The sequence below is a fragment of the Suillus paluster genome (genome assembly GCF_016628075.1).
Source record: "Suillus paluster strain FC165 chromosome Unknown EDB91scaffold_119, whole genome shotgun sequence".
Taxonomy (NCBI): Eukaryota; Fungi; Basidiomycota; class Agaricomycetes; order Boletales; family Suillaceae; genus Suillus; species Suillus paluster.
Window position 1 is genome coordinate 20,766 of NW_024537679.1, and position 15,776 is coordinate 36,541.

At 48.7% G+C, this 15,776-nt stretch overlaps 8 protein-coding genes across 8 annotated transcripts; 3 read left to right on the forward strand and 5 right to left on the reverse strand.

Moving 5' to 3' along the window:
- Positions 1-58: 58 nt before the first annotated feature.
- Positions 59-1,728, reverse strand: EDB91DRAFT_1168927 (uncharacterized protein). Its single transcript, XM_041320125.1, has 5 exons — positions 1,360-1,728; positions 1,024-1,308; positions 935-972; positions 564-885; positions 59-512 (listed from the first exon to the last, which is right to left on the reverse strand). Exons 1-5 carry the CDS (start codon positions 1,657-1,659, stop codon positions 252-254), a joined length of 1,206 nt encoding a protein of 401 aa, XP_041170818.1. The 5' UTR covers positions 1,660-1,728; the 3' UTR covers positions 59-251.
- Positions 1,729-1,988: 260 nt separating this feature from the next.
- Positions 1,989-2,804, forward strand: EDB91DRAFT_1087182 (uncharacterized protein; the record flags this gene model as incomplete). Its single annotated transcript, XM_041316174.1, has 5 exons — positions 1,989-2,224; positions 2,277-2,403; positions 2,459-2,525; positions 2,571-2,704; positions 2,739-2,804. The coding sequence occupies 5 exons, from the start codon at positions 1,989-1,991 to the stop codon at positions 2,802-2,804; spliced, it is 630 nt and encodes a 209-aa protein (XP_041170819.1).
- Positions 2,805-4,547: 1,743 nt separating this feature from the next.
- EDB91DRAFT_1168936 (mitochondrial carrier domain-containing protein) lies at positions 4,548-6,199 on the reverse strand. The gene is made up of 8 exons (XM_041320126.1): positions 6,034-6,199; positions 5,944-5,979; positions 5,790-5,882; positions 5,527-5,743; positions 5,221-5,477; positions 4,996-5,165; positions 4,689-4,945; positions 4,548-4,570 (listed from the first exon to the last, which is right to left on the reverse strand). The coding sequence occupies exons 1-7, from the start codon at positions 6,085-6,087 to the stop codon at positions 4,879-4,881; spliced, it is 894 nt and encodes a 297-aa protein (XP_041170820.1). The 5' UTR covers positions 6,088-6,199; the 3' UTR covers positions 4,548-4,570; positions 4,689-4,878.
- Positions 6,200-6,220: 21 nt separating this feature from the next.
- On the forward strand, positions 6,221-8,562 carry EDB91DRAFT_96006 (uncharacterized protein). Its single transcript, XM_041328805.1, has one exon. The coding sequence runs from the start codon at positions 6,431-6,433 to the stop codon at positions 8,462-8,464; it is 2,034 nt and encodes a 677-aa protein (XP_041170821.1). The 5' UTR covers positions 6,221-6,430; the 3' UTR covers positions 8,465-8,562.
- Positions 8,563-8,571: 9 nt separating this feature from the next.
- Positions 8,572-9,139, reverse strand: EDB91DRAFT_95984 (uncharacterized protein). Its single transcript, XM_041328804.1, has 2 exons — positions 8,701-9,139; positions 8,572-8,654 (listed from the first exon to the last, which is right to left on the reverse strand). Exon 1 carries the CDS (start codon positions 8,921-8,923, stop codon positions 8,726-8,728), a length of 198 nt encoding a protein of 65 aa, XP_041170822.1. The 5' UTR covers positions 8,924-9,139; the 3' UTR covers positions 8,572-8,654; positions 8,701-8,725.
- Positions 9,140-10,274: 1,135 nt separating this feature from the next.
- On the forward strand, positions 10,275-12,249 carry EDB91DRAFT_1266219 (NUDIX hydrolase domain-like protein; the record flags this gene model as incomplete). The annotated part of the gene is made up of 7 exons (XM_041324502.1): positions 10,275-10,285; positions 10,337-10,907; positions 10,986-11,098; positions 11,146-11,242; positions 11,301-11,444; positions 11,496-11,583; positions 11,642-12,249. 7 exons carry the CDS (start codon positions 10,275-10,277, stop codon positions 11,929-11,931), a joined length of 1,314 nt encoding a protein of 437 aa, XP_041170823.1. The 3' UTR covers positions 11,932-12,249.
- EDB91DRAFT_1229653 (glycoside hydrolase family 18 protein) lies at positions 12,068-13,545 on the reverse strand (the record flags this gene model as incomplete). Its single annotated transcript, XM_041321042.1, has 5 exons — positions 12,068-12,262; positions 12,316-12,961; positions 13,025-13,170; positions 13,224-13,311; positions 13,367-13,545. The coding sequence occupies 5 exons, from the start codon at positions 13,543-13,545 to the stop codon at positions 12,086-12,088; spliced, it is 1,236 nt and encodes a 411-aa protein (XP_041170824.1). The 3' UTR covers positions 12,068-12,085.
- A 211-nt stretch (positions 13,546-13,756) lies between these two features.
- On the reverse strand, positions 13,757-14,598 carry EDB91DRAFT_1168958 (CoA binding domain-containing protein). Its single transcript, XM_041320127.1, has 3 exons — positions 14,255-14,598; positions 14,059-14,205; positions 13,757-14,003 (listed from the first exon to the last, which is right to left on the reverse strand). The coding sequence occupies exons 1-3, from the start codon at positions 14,372-14,374 to the stop codon at positions 13,821-13,823; spliced, it is 450 nt and encodes a 149-aa protein (XP_041170825.1). The 5' UTR covers positions 14,375-14,598; the 3' UTR covers positions 13,757-13,820.
- Positions 14,599-15,776: the final 1,178 nt, after the last annotated feature.

A 15,776-nucleotide genomic window follows, 5' to 3' on the forward strand; every position in this document is an offset into this window, starting at 1 on the left:
GTTGAAGCCAACACACCAACTTGTGCAGCCCAACACCCTCGTTCTTAAAACTCCGCGGTCGGCAGTAACCATGATCGCTGTTAAATTTTCGGCAAAATGATCTCAGCTCCCTCTCCGCGCCCGGATGTATATTATAAGGACATTCAGTAAAACGACGAGAAGAGAGTGTAGCACAATCAGAAGTCTGAATTCGATTTTCAATAGTCCTGAATTTCGAGAGAAAATTTGAAGTAGCAGCGGTACCGTACTTATCATTTCGGAAGGAGAGGTGTGGCTGATACACGCTTGACAATGAAACCTATCCGTCGACTCCAGTGGGTAACCCCATGATAGATATTCTCAAAGGAACCTTCGTCCTTGGATGTGACACGAGAGCGCAGCTTCCAATTGCTGAGTTGTTGTCGAATGGATCCAAAACGTTCGAGTACCTCCTCCATTGTAGGTCTCTTTTGTGGATCATCGTGGACCATATCATCAACGAGGGACTTTAAGAACTTGAATCCCATTTTGGTCTTGGTTATGGTCATAAGCAATAAACAGAGGGTAACTAGGGAAGCGCTTACGTCCAGGAACTGTTCTCTGACGACGTTTCCAAGATAGTAGACGTCGGTGGGGAAGGGGTTCAGTGGAATATCTAGATTATGCTTGAATTCCGGCACTGACTTGTCGCCCCCAAATATCGGATATTCTAGTGGATTTTCTTCACCGGCATCGTATTGGCGCGATAAGCCAAAGTCGATGAAATAATACTTCGGTGGCCGCCGAGTGCGAGTATAATGGCTCACATGACCGCTGAAGTCGCGCTTCATGTAAGGCTTTACGGGGTGATATGGTTCGGCGTAGAGGTCTTTGGCATCCATCATTATGTTCATCCACATGCAATCGCTGTCCTCGAGTTAGTTGAAGACACGTGACCTGACAGTTATGAACTCACCGGTGAGCAACATGATTGTTGTGCATAAACCACAGACCCTATAGTGAATTGCTAAGATGCTACACAGGCTTAAGGGCAGTCGCGCGTACTTCAAAAAGTTGTCGAAGGCATTCCACCACTTCGCCGAAGGTATCGAATCGAATCTTGGCGAATGGAAGCAATAATGGCATCACGATAATTTGAGTATCATCGTCGTTCGGAACTGACAGAACATCGAGAAACGGAACGCAGTGGTTCTTGGGATCGGACGCAAGTTGTTCCGACGTGAGATATTGCCCGATCTCTACTTCGTGGGGGTGCTCCGACTTCTTCACCATTTTGAGAGATAAATACAAGCCGTCAGACACGCGAGTTGCATCCATGACTTGACCAAACTATGGAGCCGTCAGCTAGTCGACCATACAGTCCAAAAGTTGTCGTCTTACATGTAGAACATATCCATCTTCACAAGCCAACGCATCGCGCTTGGAACCCTCCCAAGATGGAACCCAGTCCGGAGCGTACCGAGGACGGAGTAGGTACCCTCGAACTTTCAACCATGAATACTGTTCGCGCCACCAAATTTCATCAACAGACAAAGCCCCGGGTCTTCGTTCGCGTTCTTCCCCGAAAACTGTGAGCTCCTTTTGGGCTCTGCGTCTCTCGCGTGCTGCCCTTTCTTCGGCCTTGGATTCAGCCTTGGTCTTTGCGTCACTCTTGCCCTTTGAGGCCTTGGTCTTGTTCATGCGTCACAGTTGAGACGGGCGAATGTCAGATCTGAAGGAGGACACAGACTCAACGTTGCATAAACAAACGTACACATGGATCCATATGGCCGAACTTAGTAATTAGTAAGTACAATGTTCTCAATGCCCAGCTGATTATCAAGGTTTCATTATTGCACGAGTTTTATGCAAGCTACAGTCGACCCCCTGAAACCATGTCAAGATTGATAACAACGAAATTTCAAACACTCGTCAACTTGCAATTGGCCATGTGTCACGGTTCCCTTCGGAATATATAATACACTGATACTACTAGATCTTGGCTTGATATCATCTCACCGCAACCTACTATGGCCTCACGACCGAAACGTCAAACCCTGCTTTTTCCTTTTAAACTTGGCTCACCTTCTCAATATGACAAAAATTTATTCCCCCTCAGTCGAGTGCCACAGGGCAAAATCTCCCTCAATGAAGTAGACTTTGTCCTCGAGGCCACGCTAGATGAGCTCGTCAAGATACGCAAAATGGTAGGGGATGCGGAAAAATCTCAACGGCTCATTCGTAATGCGAAGGCACAGTACGATGAGTGCGTCTGGATATACCCGCATTCATGCCATCTTACTGACTAGCATTCGAAGGCTGATGAGGGAGAAAGAAAAATTGGACACACAGCCCAAATCCTTGAACCCTATGAAAATATTCTCTACATATCGTTCAATTCGGTTGCTTTTTGAAGCAGGGAGAGTTTTATACACGGAAGCAAGGGTGTGATAATGTCCGAATCTTGATGCTTGCCATTACTCAAGATAAATCACTCTAGAGTGCATCCGAGAAGATGAGGAGGCAGTTACTCTCTGTCAACACAGAGGATGTACAGCCAGTGGATTGTCTGTTTAAGTCATGCTCGCATTATGGACACTTAGGACTTACAGTCCATATAGACAATGATCTACCATCTGACGCCACCATTGGGGGGATCGCTGTTTCTCTGCCAGACTCCGATTCTCAACTAGACGAATCCACGGCTTCATTCTTCACCGAAGCGGCAAGCTTCATTGCCTCCCAAGTAAGCTTACTCGGCGAGGCGAATCCTTTTTCAGATGAACATCAAGTGGAAGATTGTAGGAACAACATCATATCTGCTAGCTGTCTGCATACTCACGTAGACGATCAGCTCAAACTAGTGCAGGTGACAAAAGCAGTTCGACTAGCGACGTTGGAGTCGCGTCATCAGCTAGTTCTCGTCTTTCTGGGGCACCTGGCAACAACTTTTTTTTATTCCAAAATAGTTGTGTTGCTTTGAATTCTGCCATTCAAGCGCCAACTCTAAACCACGGCGGGTCACACAATCAATGATTATATTCATTCTTTTACCTCTATCATAATATGATTTTGTCTCATCACACACCTTAGCTACCCGCCGTTGACACTGGCAATTGTTGAGTGTTGTTTACATACAACAAGTGGCCCAAATCACGATTGAACTTTCGTCGGGGACATGATATACTACACATTTTATGACACGCCATACGCGATTTGTCCGTAATGATTCCGATGGTGTCGAACAGCACCAGTAGTCGATGAACTCAAGTTTCAGAATCACTTCCGCGAAATATTTGATATGGATTATGCAGTGCTTTTTCATGCTCCGCGACATCCAAAATCTCTCCGCGTCACTTTACCTTTACAGAGCCGGGCCCTACAAAGGAAAGGGACACAATGTTTTTGTGACGCGAGGTTGGCAGCACTTAGACTGCCCGATGGATCAGTGTGGTTATTAACTGAAGGACCTAGCGTCTGTGAAGACCAAATATTTGGCATCCATTGAAGCATAATAATTAAATGATAGTGGGACGCTTGTCAAGTTTTGTCAGAATTACATCTCCAATCAACAATTCAAGAAATAAGCACCCAGAGTGCTTGGGGCTGCATTGTCACGGCGGAGGGGGAAACTTCCCTACGCAAGCAGTATTTTCCTTCAAGAGTCCGCACACGTCCTTTGCCGGAATAGAGAGAAGGACCGTGATTTGTAGGTAGAGCGGCGTGAGATCTAGCACACACTAAGTTCTCATCCTGGCAGATACTTTGCATCGCTACGAAGATTGCGCCTCTTATTAAATCGCAGGGGCGGTGGCCATCTGTAGGAACATACATTATGATGTCAAGAGACAGACATCCCTGCAGTAAAACGACTTTAAGTGATGACTCACACGCGATAAAGTAAACGGCTGATCTGTGGACAGCGTGACGTCGATGCATGAATTGTAGGCCTTCGTGACGGAGAGGGAGAAACCTGGAGTCACTGGCCTCCACGATCTAGCGAATATGCACAACAACCTCAAACATGTCAAAATGAGTCATCGGGCGGTTGAATGAAAGGCAGTAAAATGAGCAAGCATCCAGTGGCTCAGATATGCGTATGCTAGTGATCGAGTTTCGAGGTATGAACAGATCATAAAAGCTGGGATGACATTACGCTTACCCACGACAACAAGTCATCTTGGATGTTGACCAGGGATCATACATGCCAGTGGTTCTTCTGAGCGGCAATCTAGCCTGGACACATCGAGTCGAGGCATGCGGTCACGATCCAGTAGTAGTGATATCTCCATTCTTCTGTGGTTGTTGATGAGTGGAGGATCATGCAGAAGACTACATCCTCGTTTCAAGGGCGTGAAGCTATGCTACAGCCTGGCCCCTGTACATATCATGAAGAACATACGTCAAGGCAACTGACGGACAGTGACGATTCTGTTGCGAGCATGATCGATCGTCATCTTCCGTTCGAGCGTTCGAGCTGCTGGACGACCTCGATGGGGACTTCGTGGTCTGGTCGGGTGTATCGCAGGTATCACAGTAACGAGTTGGCAGTTGCTGAATACCGTATCCGCTCAGTATTGGAGTTTTTGGGAGGTTTAGACTGACCTCTTCGAGCTGCCGGTCTCTTCTGCAGGTAGGCACAACCTTTACCTTGTTTACTCACGACACTCACGTATATTCTGTCTCGCCGCCTAAATCTGGCCTCCTGAAGGTAGCCATGGATGGTAACGTCGGCCGTTTTGATCGTAAGTCAATTTATATATGTGTGCCAACTATAGATACGGACACGGGGAAACCACGCGTTACTGATCTATTGCGATCTAAGAAGCGAGGATATAAGTGGACTGATCCACCACCGGGACTTCGACGGATCGTTTCGCATTGATATCCGGAGAAGGAGAGGGAGTACATCCTTGGGAACTATGAATACAGCATCCGACTAGCCATCTCAAATCCGAGGAACGTTGCCCCATTCGCGAATGGTGAACTGGTGAGAAGTGAGCTGGTGAAAACATTTATGAGGGCCGAAAAACGTACCGAATTAAAGTGGGCCCCAGACCACGTGTAAATGCACTAATTCCCTCGGTCCTCCAAACCTTGCGCACGCAATCTCGTGCTGAAGCATATTTTTGTCCAGTAGAAGGGCTAAATCCGTCAGTCTGCATTCTAGATTTGATCATGTCTATAGGGTATATGACTGCCCAAAGCTGTCGCGGAATTAGCTCAATGTCCATTCTCCTAGGAAGACGAGATTCAACTTACGGCGTATCCAGCGGTTGCACCGTAGAGAATGGGGTTCAAAAAGTTAATCTGGTCCCGGCGTATGCCCTTCTGGGTCATTTCCCGCTGTATAAGTTTTTCGTACACCAAGAAGTAGACACCGTAGCCTGTCGCTTCACGTAGGAAGGTGACACACTGTCCTTTGAACAGTCCGGCGATGCCATATTGTGAGGCAATTTTCTTCATTGCGTTAAATGGACCTTTGTATGTCGGGTTCGTATTTGACTGCGTTTGCAGACCTAAAGAAGAGGTGATGTGCTGAATGCTAGTCATAAAAAAGTGACTCACGAATGCGAATATGTTCCACTGGACCAGATACTATACCGTTAGCAAGCCCTGCCGCTACTCCAGCAATGACCAACTGCCCTCCACCAAGCATCTTTCCTTCTTCCCCGCCTTCACCTCTAGCTAAATTCTGAGCTGTAAACACCCGCTTTGCATATTCGAGTACTCCGAATTGTATTGATACGCAGACACCAATTCCCAGCAATGGTGTCAATGTGCCCTAACAGAATGTGAGCTAGCGCAGCGTAGAGTGACAAGAGCAAAACCTTATAGAACGCCAGAGGCCCTTCGTTCTTCAAGATACCGCCAGCGCAATGCAGCATGCCGTTGTAAGTGCCCTTGGCTGAGGTTTGCATGCGCTGAGGGAGAGTCATTGTGGGTAAGCAAGTATCCTTGCTTAGATCTTATAGCCACTCTCACCACTTTCACGATATCGAAAGGTTGCCCGACAAGGACCTAACACGCGAACTGAGTCAACACGTTGCACCAGTGAGCCTATTTCATACACACCTGAGCTATCCCTCCAGCCGTTCCGGCCGCCAGGTCCTTGATCGCGTTCGACATTTGCGTTTGGCTGGTAAATTTGTGAGATTGAGAAGGCGGAATTTAAGCTTGAGCTTAAAACAACCAGCTGGCAGTTACAATTGCGGAGTTTCACCGAGCAAAAGAATACTTGCTGACTACTAACGGATGTATGTAACTCGATTTGCACCTCGCTGGCTCATTGCCACGACTATGATACGTAGTCTCAATAAGTCATACAAGACGGACGGTTGGCAACGTTGAAGAGGTTCAGTATCGGCCAAGTACCGGTCCGTACCGACCAACTGGATCATCATAATCTTATAATAACTGTGACCGCAGCTCCCACTAACCATCTCGTCTGAGTACTAGTACTCAAGTACTCATGGCTGAACCTAAATCTAACAATATCGACGCGACAGAAAACTCGACCACTCAGCACATTGAAGATAAGGAGGCGGATGAATGGGTTGAAGAGGACGAAAATTATGACGACGATGACTACGAAGACGGAGAGGAAGAAGCAGAGGAAATTGCGCGTCGGTTGAAGGAACAACTATGGGCGGACATTAGCAAAGCGCAGGCAGACCGCGTCAATGTCACCGCGACGTCATCAACTCTTGCACCCCTACATGAGGGTGCTCCGTCTGCGGTTCCTTCTCCAGTTCCGATCACACACCCGCGTCCCCAATCGTCTGTGTCATCCAAGAAGGAAGAAGCCGCATTAAAGACAATGACGAACGTGCTGAACATTGCAGGAAAGGATCCTCTAGTTCACTCAACTCTGGCATCTGCAATTGTTCCTGGTGCAGGCACTAGCGTTCTGGAAATCCTAAGTCGCACCGTTGCCGCCGGGACAATTTCCAAAGACCTTGCAAAATCGCTCAGCCTGACTCTTGTATCTCTGGCTCGCTCCGACGCTCTCTTTGCCGCACTGCGTCATTCTAATGCGCCTGCACTGCAGCTAGACAAGGGCAAGAGGAAACGCGACGAGACCGAAGAAGAACGGCAGAGGAACGAGTCACGAGCCTTTAAACGGCCAACTTTTGCACATGGACATTTGCAGAGCCAGATAACAGACGCAGTTCGCGTCGTATCAGAAACTCTTGCCTCCCATCCACCTTCCAACGGCCCACCAGATCCTTCGATCATATCCTCAATCCAGCTACAGTTACATCAAATATTTCTTTTTGCGGTCACCTCTTCTGCAAGAGGAGGACCTGAGACGAACGCTTTACAAGAGATCAGTGGACTCATTCAGGTGGTTGGAGTCCTGAGTGGCAGTCCTATTGGCCCCACCGCGGTCCCACCGAATGCCCCGATGCCAAATATTCAACCCACTGGCGGATCGATGTATCCTCCCCGCCCATGGATACCTCCAGGAACAGGCCCTCATCCCGTCCCTTTTAGCGACATTGGCACTGCAGTATACCCCTGCCTAGTGTTAGGTTGCCGCAAGATTTTCGCGCGGCTTTTTAACCTACGAGCGCACCAACAAGTGCACGCAGTGCATAGGCCATATCGTTGCGTTGCATGTCCCGCCTCGTTTGCCCGAAATCATGACCTAAAACGCCATGCCAAACTACACGACAAGACGGGATACCAGTGTGCCGGTTGCTACAAGCTGTTCTCGCGGCGTGACGCAATCAAAAGGCATAAAAACAGCAGCGCAGCCCGTGGTGGCAAAGGGGAGGCATGTGTCAACGCAGCGATCAAAGAGGTTGAACTGGACAAGGAGGGCGGGGAAGAGGCTCTGCGGGAAGGTCGACGGACACGGATGTGGGCTGATATTGTAACCAATTCTGTGGCATCTACAGCAAATTACGGAACATTCGGAGATGATTGGGGTCCAGAGGAAGGCGAAATGGAAGGCGACGTCATCAGCCATGCACAAAGGGCTGTGCTCAGTCTCCACAAGACGTTGCAAGCTCATGTGTCCAGCGCGTTAGGAACAACAGCGGATCATAATATTCCCCCAATGCATGTTGATCCGACCGGAGGCCAAGCGACCCTGGCTAGCGTCATCGCCAAGGCTCAGCTGCAAAATATGCCGTCTTCACAAACTCAACAAGATAATTCAGCGATGGACGCTGCCCATCCTACCATGGACGAATCGCCGTTTTTACCACCGGACGACGGAAGTTACGATCCGAATAATGATTATCTTGCTCCAACCGCGGAAAGTGCAACTGTTTCTGCACCGCCGCTCTCACTATATGGTCTTTCAGAAGAACAAGCGCGACTTTTGGAGCAGGCCATTGCAAATGCTGCATCTGCAGCTCAAGCACAGGCAGAAGCAGAGGCAGCGTTGGAAGAACAGGAAGAGGATTATGAAGAGGATTACGACGAACTAGACGAAGGTGACGTGGGGATCTGCTCAACGGTCGGGACCGAAGTCTCCTCAACGTTGGGATCGTAATTTTGTCTATGTATTGCGAGCGCGCCAAGTATCAATCTCTGACAATTAGTACTATAGCTTTCTGCCACCTCCCAGGCATGCCCAGCAGCCTTCCAGCATCTGTAATGCAACTAATCGTACAATTGGTGATATCGTCCAAGTAATGAATATATGTACATGGAATGCGAAGGACCTAAATGGCAATGATATGCTAGCAACTTCAGTAATGAACTGAATTCGTGGGTGTCATCGCTTACCGGTCATGTCATCAAAATGCGGACCCTACATCTTTCCCCGTGGTTTAGGTGATCTGGAGACTGCATAAAGTTCTTTGCGTTTTGCCTCTGCTTGTCGCCAAAATTCTTGGCTTTGCGGAGATTCACGTCGCCACGCTTCCGCAATGACTTGAGCAGGCGATAGGTTTGCGCAATATATCGACCCTTTCTTCCCATCTTGTTTGGGGTGAGGGTCGGACGTCATCGCATTCTAGAGTTCAGAAAATGTAAGAGTTCAGGAATCCGAAATACCAGAGAAACCGATGTAGCAAAATTGGCGTACGGCAGCTCAAGGTTCAAACAGGTGGGACATGGGCAGGGACCGGGGGATTGGACTTTATACAAGGTTTGGTTGCTACCAAATCTCGTTTCTTTCCATCTGCGGGAGCACGTCGATTCTCGAGACAGACCAGGGCAGACTCTTCATTGTTGTTCGCCTTAAATGGAAGGGTCAAAGCGGGCGGATAGACCACCGGACGGTATATCTAGGCCTTCTGCGATGAGCGCAGGGCTTCGCGTAGTAGCCGAAAATGGGTAATGAACAAACGAATTGCCGTAAAAGGCAGTTTCAAGGCGGACGGCGCACGTAACTTTCATGGATCAGAGCGCTGTGTTAGAACGCCTCGTGCAAATGGCATCAAGACATGTCATAGCTCTGAGATGCGTCCATTGTCTGCAGTTCACAGGGCGAAATGGCCGTGGTAGAATGACTTGCCTCATGTTCGATATGAGTTTCCGAACAAATCACATTGGAGGAAAGTGAGTCAGCGAGGCAACCAGACCCACGAGTGTGGCAAACGCGGAGTAGCGAGGAATGACTTGGGCGTGTCAGGGACATTGCCCAGCCAACAAGGCACTGTTTCTTCGTTCTGATTGGAGTGTCAGCCACGAAGCTTTGTGAAGTCATTGGGCTATGATAAACCGGTTCATAGGAGGCACGGGAAGCGCGGAGAAGAAGCACTCTACTTCGAAAATCACCTCCAATCCGGTGGTAAGTCACTCTCATCCATTGTGACCCAAGTATGGGAAGATCAATGGACATTGCGAAACTTCATCGATGCATCTTCTTCGCCGGAACATATGCGTGAGCTGTGAAGAAAGAAGATGTGATCGCCAAGCACCTTCAAATGTTCCAGTATATAGACACAAAGGACTACAAGTTAATCCACGTGCTCGCAGTTGCAAAAGCCCGAATAGAACCTACGAAAGGCTCCATATGATTGTTATGGGCGGCCACTAGCTTAGTTCCGAGGAATGGAGTGATGAAATGCGGGGTAAACTGACGCTAGTACCACAAAAATGACAAGGTATTGATATTATGGTCTGTCGAAATTTTGGTCCGAGTCACAGCGTTGTGTCCTTGAGGTGTCTCCGATTCCGTAGCACCCGCCGGAAGCAAAAATAGATCAACGGCCCGCGTCAAACCCGTCTGACTGTCCCACCTCACTGCGCTAATCAGTGAGCACGCTGGCAGAACTCGTGCATAGACTCTAGAAGGAGCCATTTTTCTATTTGCAATCATAGCCTTCCAAGCACTACGCACCATTAACTTCAGGATGGGCGAAGCGTCAGTGTAATGATCTACATACGGGCCGCTCTGATCAACTCTGTTTCCCAGATTTACCAATTTCCTTGGGGGATCACCACTCAATCGTCTATCATGGCTGAGGACATCTCATTCATTCCTCAATGCAGTCGTTGTTTCACCTACGACGAGGTGGATCTTATTCAATGGGGGTCAGCCGCTTATCGCTTCTCATCCTGGCACACAGACACGAAGTCTAGCGTTATTGAGCACCGACGACGTTAAGCCCTTGCTCGGCGCAGAGCCGTTCTTTGGGCAATGCGAGCAGGAAGGAGAGCACTGCGCACCCGATGTACCCGTTCTTGAGGCTGCCCGAGTTCGAGGGCCACCAATAGTCTTCCTGGGCTTGGAAGAGGCGGAAGCTTCAGGCAGTGCTCTTCCGTCTTCCGACTTCAAAGATCCCCATGCTGCTGTCGAGAAACTTAAAGGAACTCCTTACTTCTCTGTGGATGTTGTGGACCTTGATGAGAATAAGATTAATGAAGTCATAGAGAACACCGAGCTTGCAAAGGATGGCTCGACGCTTGCTTTTTTGGAGCCACGTGCGGCGATGTCAAGCCTTGATGTATATACCGCAGGGATCTTTGCGGAGGCTCGGAGCATGGTAGATTGGAACCAAAGGAACAAGGCATGTATTAGTATATGCGGAATGGGAGCCATGTGCTGAAATACAATGATCCAGTTCTGTCCTGCGTGCGGTTCACCCGTATATTCCTTGTGGGCCGGCTGGAAGCTCGCTTGTACGTCTCTACTTCCCTGGGCCGACAACGCGGACAAGAAACCTTGTCCCTCTGGGTTCGTTCAAATACTGCGTCGGAAACAATCACTAATAGGACATGAAGGCAAGGGCTGCATAATTTTGCTCATCCTCGGACGGATCCCGTCGTAATCATGGCCGCCATTGATGAATCAGGGGAGAAAATCCTTCTCGGGAGAAATGTTCGTGTTCGCGTACATCTTCAATACAAACTGTCTTATCTGACGTGACCTGCACCAGAAAAAATTCCCTGTAAAGTTCTACTCTGCGCTTGCTGGCTTCATTGAGCCAGGCGAGTCCTTCGAGGACGCCGTAAAGCGGGAGATGTGGGAGGAGGCTGGAGTGAAGGTCTGGAATATCCGATATCACTCTGGACAGCCTTGGGTACGTGTCTCCACGTCGCAGAACCCCAACATCTCAACTCCAAAATCTTAGCCGTATCCAGCCAACTTAATGGTCGGCTTTTATGCGACTGCTGATTCTTCTGCCCCGATCCGTACTGATTTGGATAACGAACTTGAAGGTCAGTTGTCTTCTTTTGAAACGTTAATCGTGTAGTAGGATTTACGGATCTGCCTTAGATGCTCGGTGGTACACCAGAGAGGAAGTTCTTGCTGTCTTGAGACATCCTAGTGGGACTAACTTCTCTCGCCGTGACTACAAGAAGCTCGCGGAGATTCAAGATGGTCCTGACAACAAGCCCGCGACCAACAACACCCAGTCGGGCGCAGAAGTTAATAGCAACAACGAGCTGCCCTTCAGGATCCCTTCGTCGACTGCAATCGCGGGTGTTCTCATTCAGCATTGGGCAGAAGGAAAGATACTAGTAGGAGCGGATGTCAACGGGTTTACAGCGAAGGGTAATCTATGATTAGATAGGTAAATTCTATAGAAGTACGACATTTTAGAAGCTGGAAGGAGTGTATATAAACAGTGGAAGGAGTGTGTCAAAACACCTGGAACGAGTGTGTAAAATCAAGGAGTGTATCAAAGCAGCTGGAATGAGTGTATCAATGACGACCTATCTAACGCCCCATGGCATCGATGATAGAGTCAAGGAGCATATCGTTGTAATCACCACCCGCCTCCCACATCGAGAAACCGCGCAGCCCGGCTTCTTTAATGAATTCGCCCTTGGCAGCAAATGACTTGGTGTTGTCGAAGGAAACCATAACTTGTGAGGTTTCATTGTACACATACGGCTGTAAAGCAATAAAATAAGCACTCCTCCTTCGGGGTGTAAAACTCTATTTACCGTCTGACTGCACTCGTCATATCTGTAGTAAATGCCCTCAGCAGGCTTGCCTTTTTCGGTGAGGAAACCGCCGTCAATGAGGCCCCAGAAGTTGAAAGTGCCACCCGAGCCCTCGTACACGCCACAGACATCTAAACCACCTGTGGCATCCCATGCATCACCCAAGGGCTGATTCGAGCCGTTGAAAGCGGGGTATGCTGCGAGCGTCTTCTTGCCGGACACGAAGGCATCAGAGGGAGGGACGCTAAACGAGTGACTGTAGGAAGGAACACCGAGCACGATCTGGTTGGTAGGCATCCCTGCATCTGTCCAAGCCTTGACTGCAGAAACGGCAGAGCCCTGTTGGTTCGCGAACGAAGCGCATGTGTCGTTCAATGGCGCGTTGGCCCCGACAGTCGAGGACCAAGAACCCCAAACGTCATAATTCATCACAGAGATGTAATCGAGGACCTTGGCAAACCCAGTGACGTCAGTAGAGGGACTTCCGGTAGCGTCATAGAATGGTGATAGAGCTACGGCGGCCGAGAGGGTGAGATTTGCCCCCACTGGGTTCAGGCGGAGCTCCTCGAGGAATGCGAGGAGATTTGCCGTGTCATTCTCGCTGACGATGTTGCAACCGATTCCCTGATGGTTTGGGTACTCCCAGCTGTTGGAAATCAAGGACAACTGAGATCAGCGCATGAGATCGAAGTTCCAAGAATCAACCTACTCGAACTGGATGCCGTCGAGGTCGTAATTGAAAGCAAACTCCGCCACGGTCTGAACAAATGCTGTCCGGTTTTCAGCGGTGGCAAGGTTAGAGGAGAACCAAAGACCCCCAGTCCATCCTCCGACAGCGACGTGGGCCTCAACACCCTGCGCATGCCTTAGACATCAATTGTAGAAGCGATAAAATTTCCATTGCTCACATGTGCATGGGCTTCAGAGACGAACTGAGGGAGCAAATCGCCATTAGAGCCGTTGAGGGTCAGACCGGTGACGTTTGGAGTGGTCTCTCTAAGAGACATCATCGCGTCAACCAACCCCATCAAAATTTATACAGACAACTTACGCAAATGAGTAGTAGATCGTGTTGTACTTCTCCCAGCTAACTGAAGAGAGCGGGAATCCTTCGGTGGCGTGCCAGCCGGCATACCAAGTTGCTACGATGGGTGTAGTGGAGCGAGCGGCGGGTGTGCTCGCGCTTACCGCGGATAGGGCGAGAAGAGGCACAACGAAGATGGATAGCATGACGAGGAACTCGGGATGCTGAGGGAGATTCTGGGGGATTGTAATAGTGATGACGACTTCTTATAGCTTTTCCGCCATCCTGGACAAATCAAAATCGAAACCTGTCGCGAATCGCGAATCGCGAAGTTCGGAGCAGTAGCAATATACATTCGCGGTTGCAAATTTGCCGATCATCGCATCTCCCAGTGTTTCGAGAGAGCCACAACATGATGGGAGGATAAAACAATATTTATTCATCACCATACTCTGCAGAATTATCAGCGGATCAGTCCATCTTACAACATTGCCTGCAAGACCCCGTCACCATCTCTTAGTATACACTCTCCTTCGAAAAGTACACGGTCAGACATCCCGTTGTCTTTGATGTACTGCACGCAAGCAACATCAGTTGCTCCTGGCTGGCACCAGACAGCGGGAATCGAAAGTTCCTTGATTTGCTTGAGCAGATCGATAGTGATCTTATCGGGCACATATTCAGTTGCGAACTTGCAACCGTGGCAACATACTACTGACCTTAGCGGACGTTATTATACTCACCGACGTCTCGGTTGGCTTCGGAAGGTCAATCAGGGACCGTATGGTCTTTATGCCCTCCAACTCGTCATTCGATGGGTGGACTGGGGTTACTGGTTTGTTCCGCTGGATGTACCATTGCAGAACCTATGGACTATATTGTAATCTCTATGACAGAACTTAAAACCAGGACTACCTTCGTGCCGAACTTTGACTGGTCTGTGGAAGCGCCGACCACAGCGTAGTATGGAAACGACAGAAAGTGCTTTTGCTGTTGAATAGTGTTGGCCATGGAAGAAGGGAACCTGAGACGCATATCGTACAACCACGTGTGAAAGGAACTTGTATGACACGCTCAACAAGGAAATACTCCCAGCGGCAGTTGCATGCAGATCTTGATTCTTGACTGACTGACTGACTTGAACCTTTATTCCGCGCTCATAAACGTTTGTGATGAGCTGAATATTCACAGCTGTGGGACGTGGCAAATCTCAGTCAAAAACCTTGATCACAAAATTTTTAAAAACACTGATCCCTGCAAGCTCCACCGAAAATATTAGAGTACAGCCGGTGTGCGTAGAAATAAAGATCTTACCCCGATGAAATTTACCGATGATCTCTGCCACAGCGGAGATAGGTCCCCGACTCGAGGAAATACCGAAGGTCGTGCGTATCATATCGATGGCCGCATTTTGTTAAACCGTGCCACGCAAACAGAACGATCCGCCGCCGAAAGTAATGGTAACATCTAACGGTAGCTGAAGACATGGAACAGAAGGAAAGATCACACGACGGTCATTAGAGGGGAGGTGATACTTGGCCGGAGCAAAACATTACATACTAACCAAAGGGGGGACGGGACGATGGCAAGGGAAATACGTCCCTGTTTCTATTTCTGTCGGGTGAACTCAGGCAAGGCTGAAACAGATTATGTAGAGATGCGTTATGAAAAGAATAACCTCATAATTCGGTTTCATTTGATAGAAAACCCCCATCATAAGGTTATTCTTCCCGTTATGAAGATGCTCTAAAAATGAGGTGCGCCCACGAACGAAATATTGGTGGTCAGTCACCCGGTGGCTCCGATCGGCTGCTCATCTGCCACATAATTAGCCAGATCACGGTGCTACCCTCGTCAGACAATAATTGAATAAGGATGGCGAGACGGGCTACGGAAAATCACTGGGATAGCAAAAGAAAAAATGATTACGAATTGCCGCAGAGTCTAGGGACATTCAAGTGAGCGGGGTATGCACACGAGTGTACAGTACGTACTGACAATATTATGATTCGTTCATCGATGGGGCCATCTGTGAATTCGAATGGCTTGGCCATAGCCTAGCGCGAAGCGTTGAGGAATATAGCTTGCAAAATAGTGAACAGAATTGAATCAATAAGCGAGCCGTGAGAGAGTCGCGCACGGGCCAAGTCGAAAAGTTATATAAAGCTGACAGCCAAGATAATGAATCCTTAGAACATACTCAGCTAGGATCTATTTTATAGAAACTAACTCGAGTCTCGCATGTTTACACATGCCACATCCTTCAAATCCACTGGATGACAATTGCGCTCTCTCGTTCGACAGAGAACATGGCCTTCGCGTTTATGCGAGGTTTCGAGGACGTTTGGTTTTGTCCTTTGCGCGACTGCTTGCAGTTTAGTGAAGCGGAGCCAGCGAGTTGAGCGTCTGTCTGATGGATTTCTATTTGTACACTATT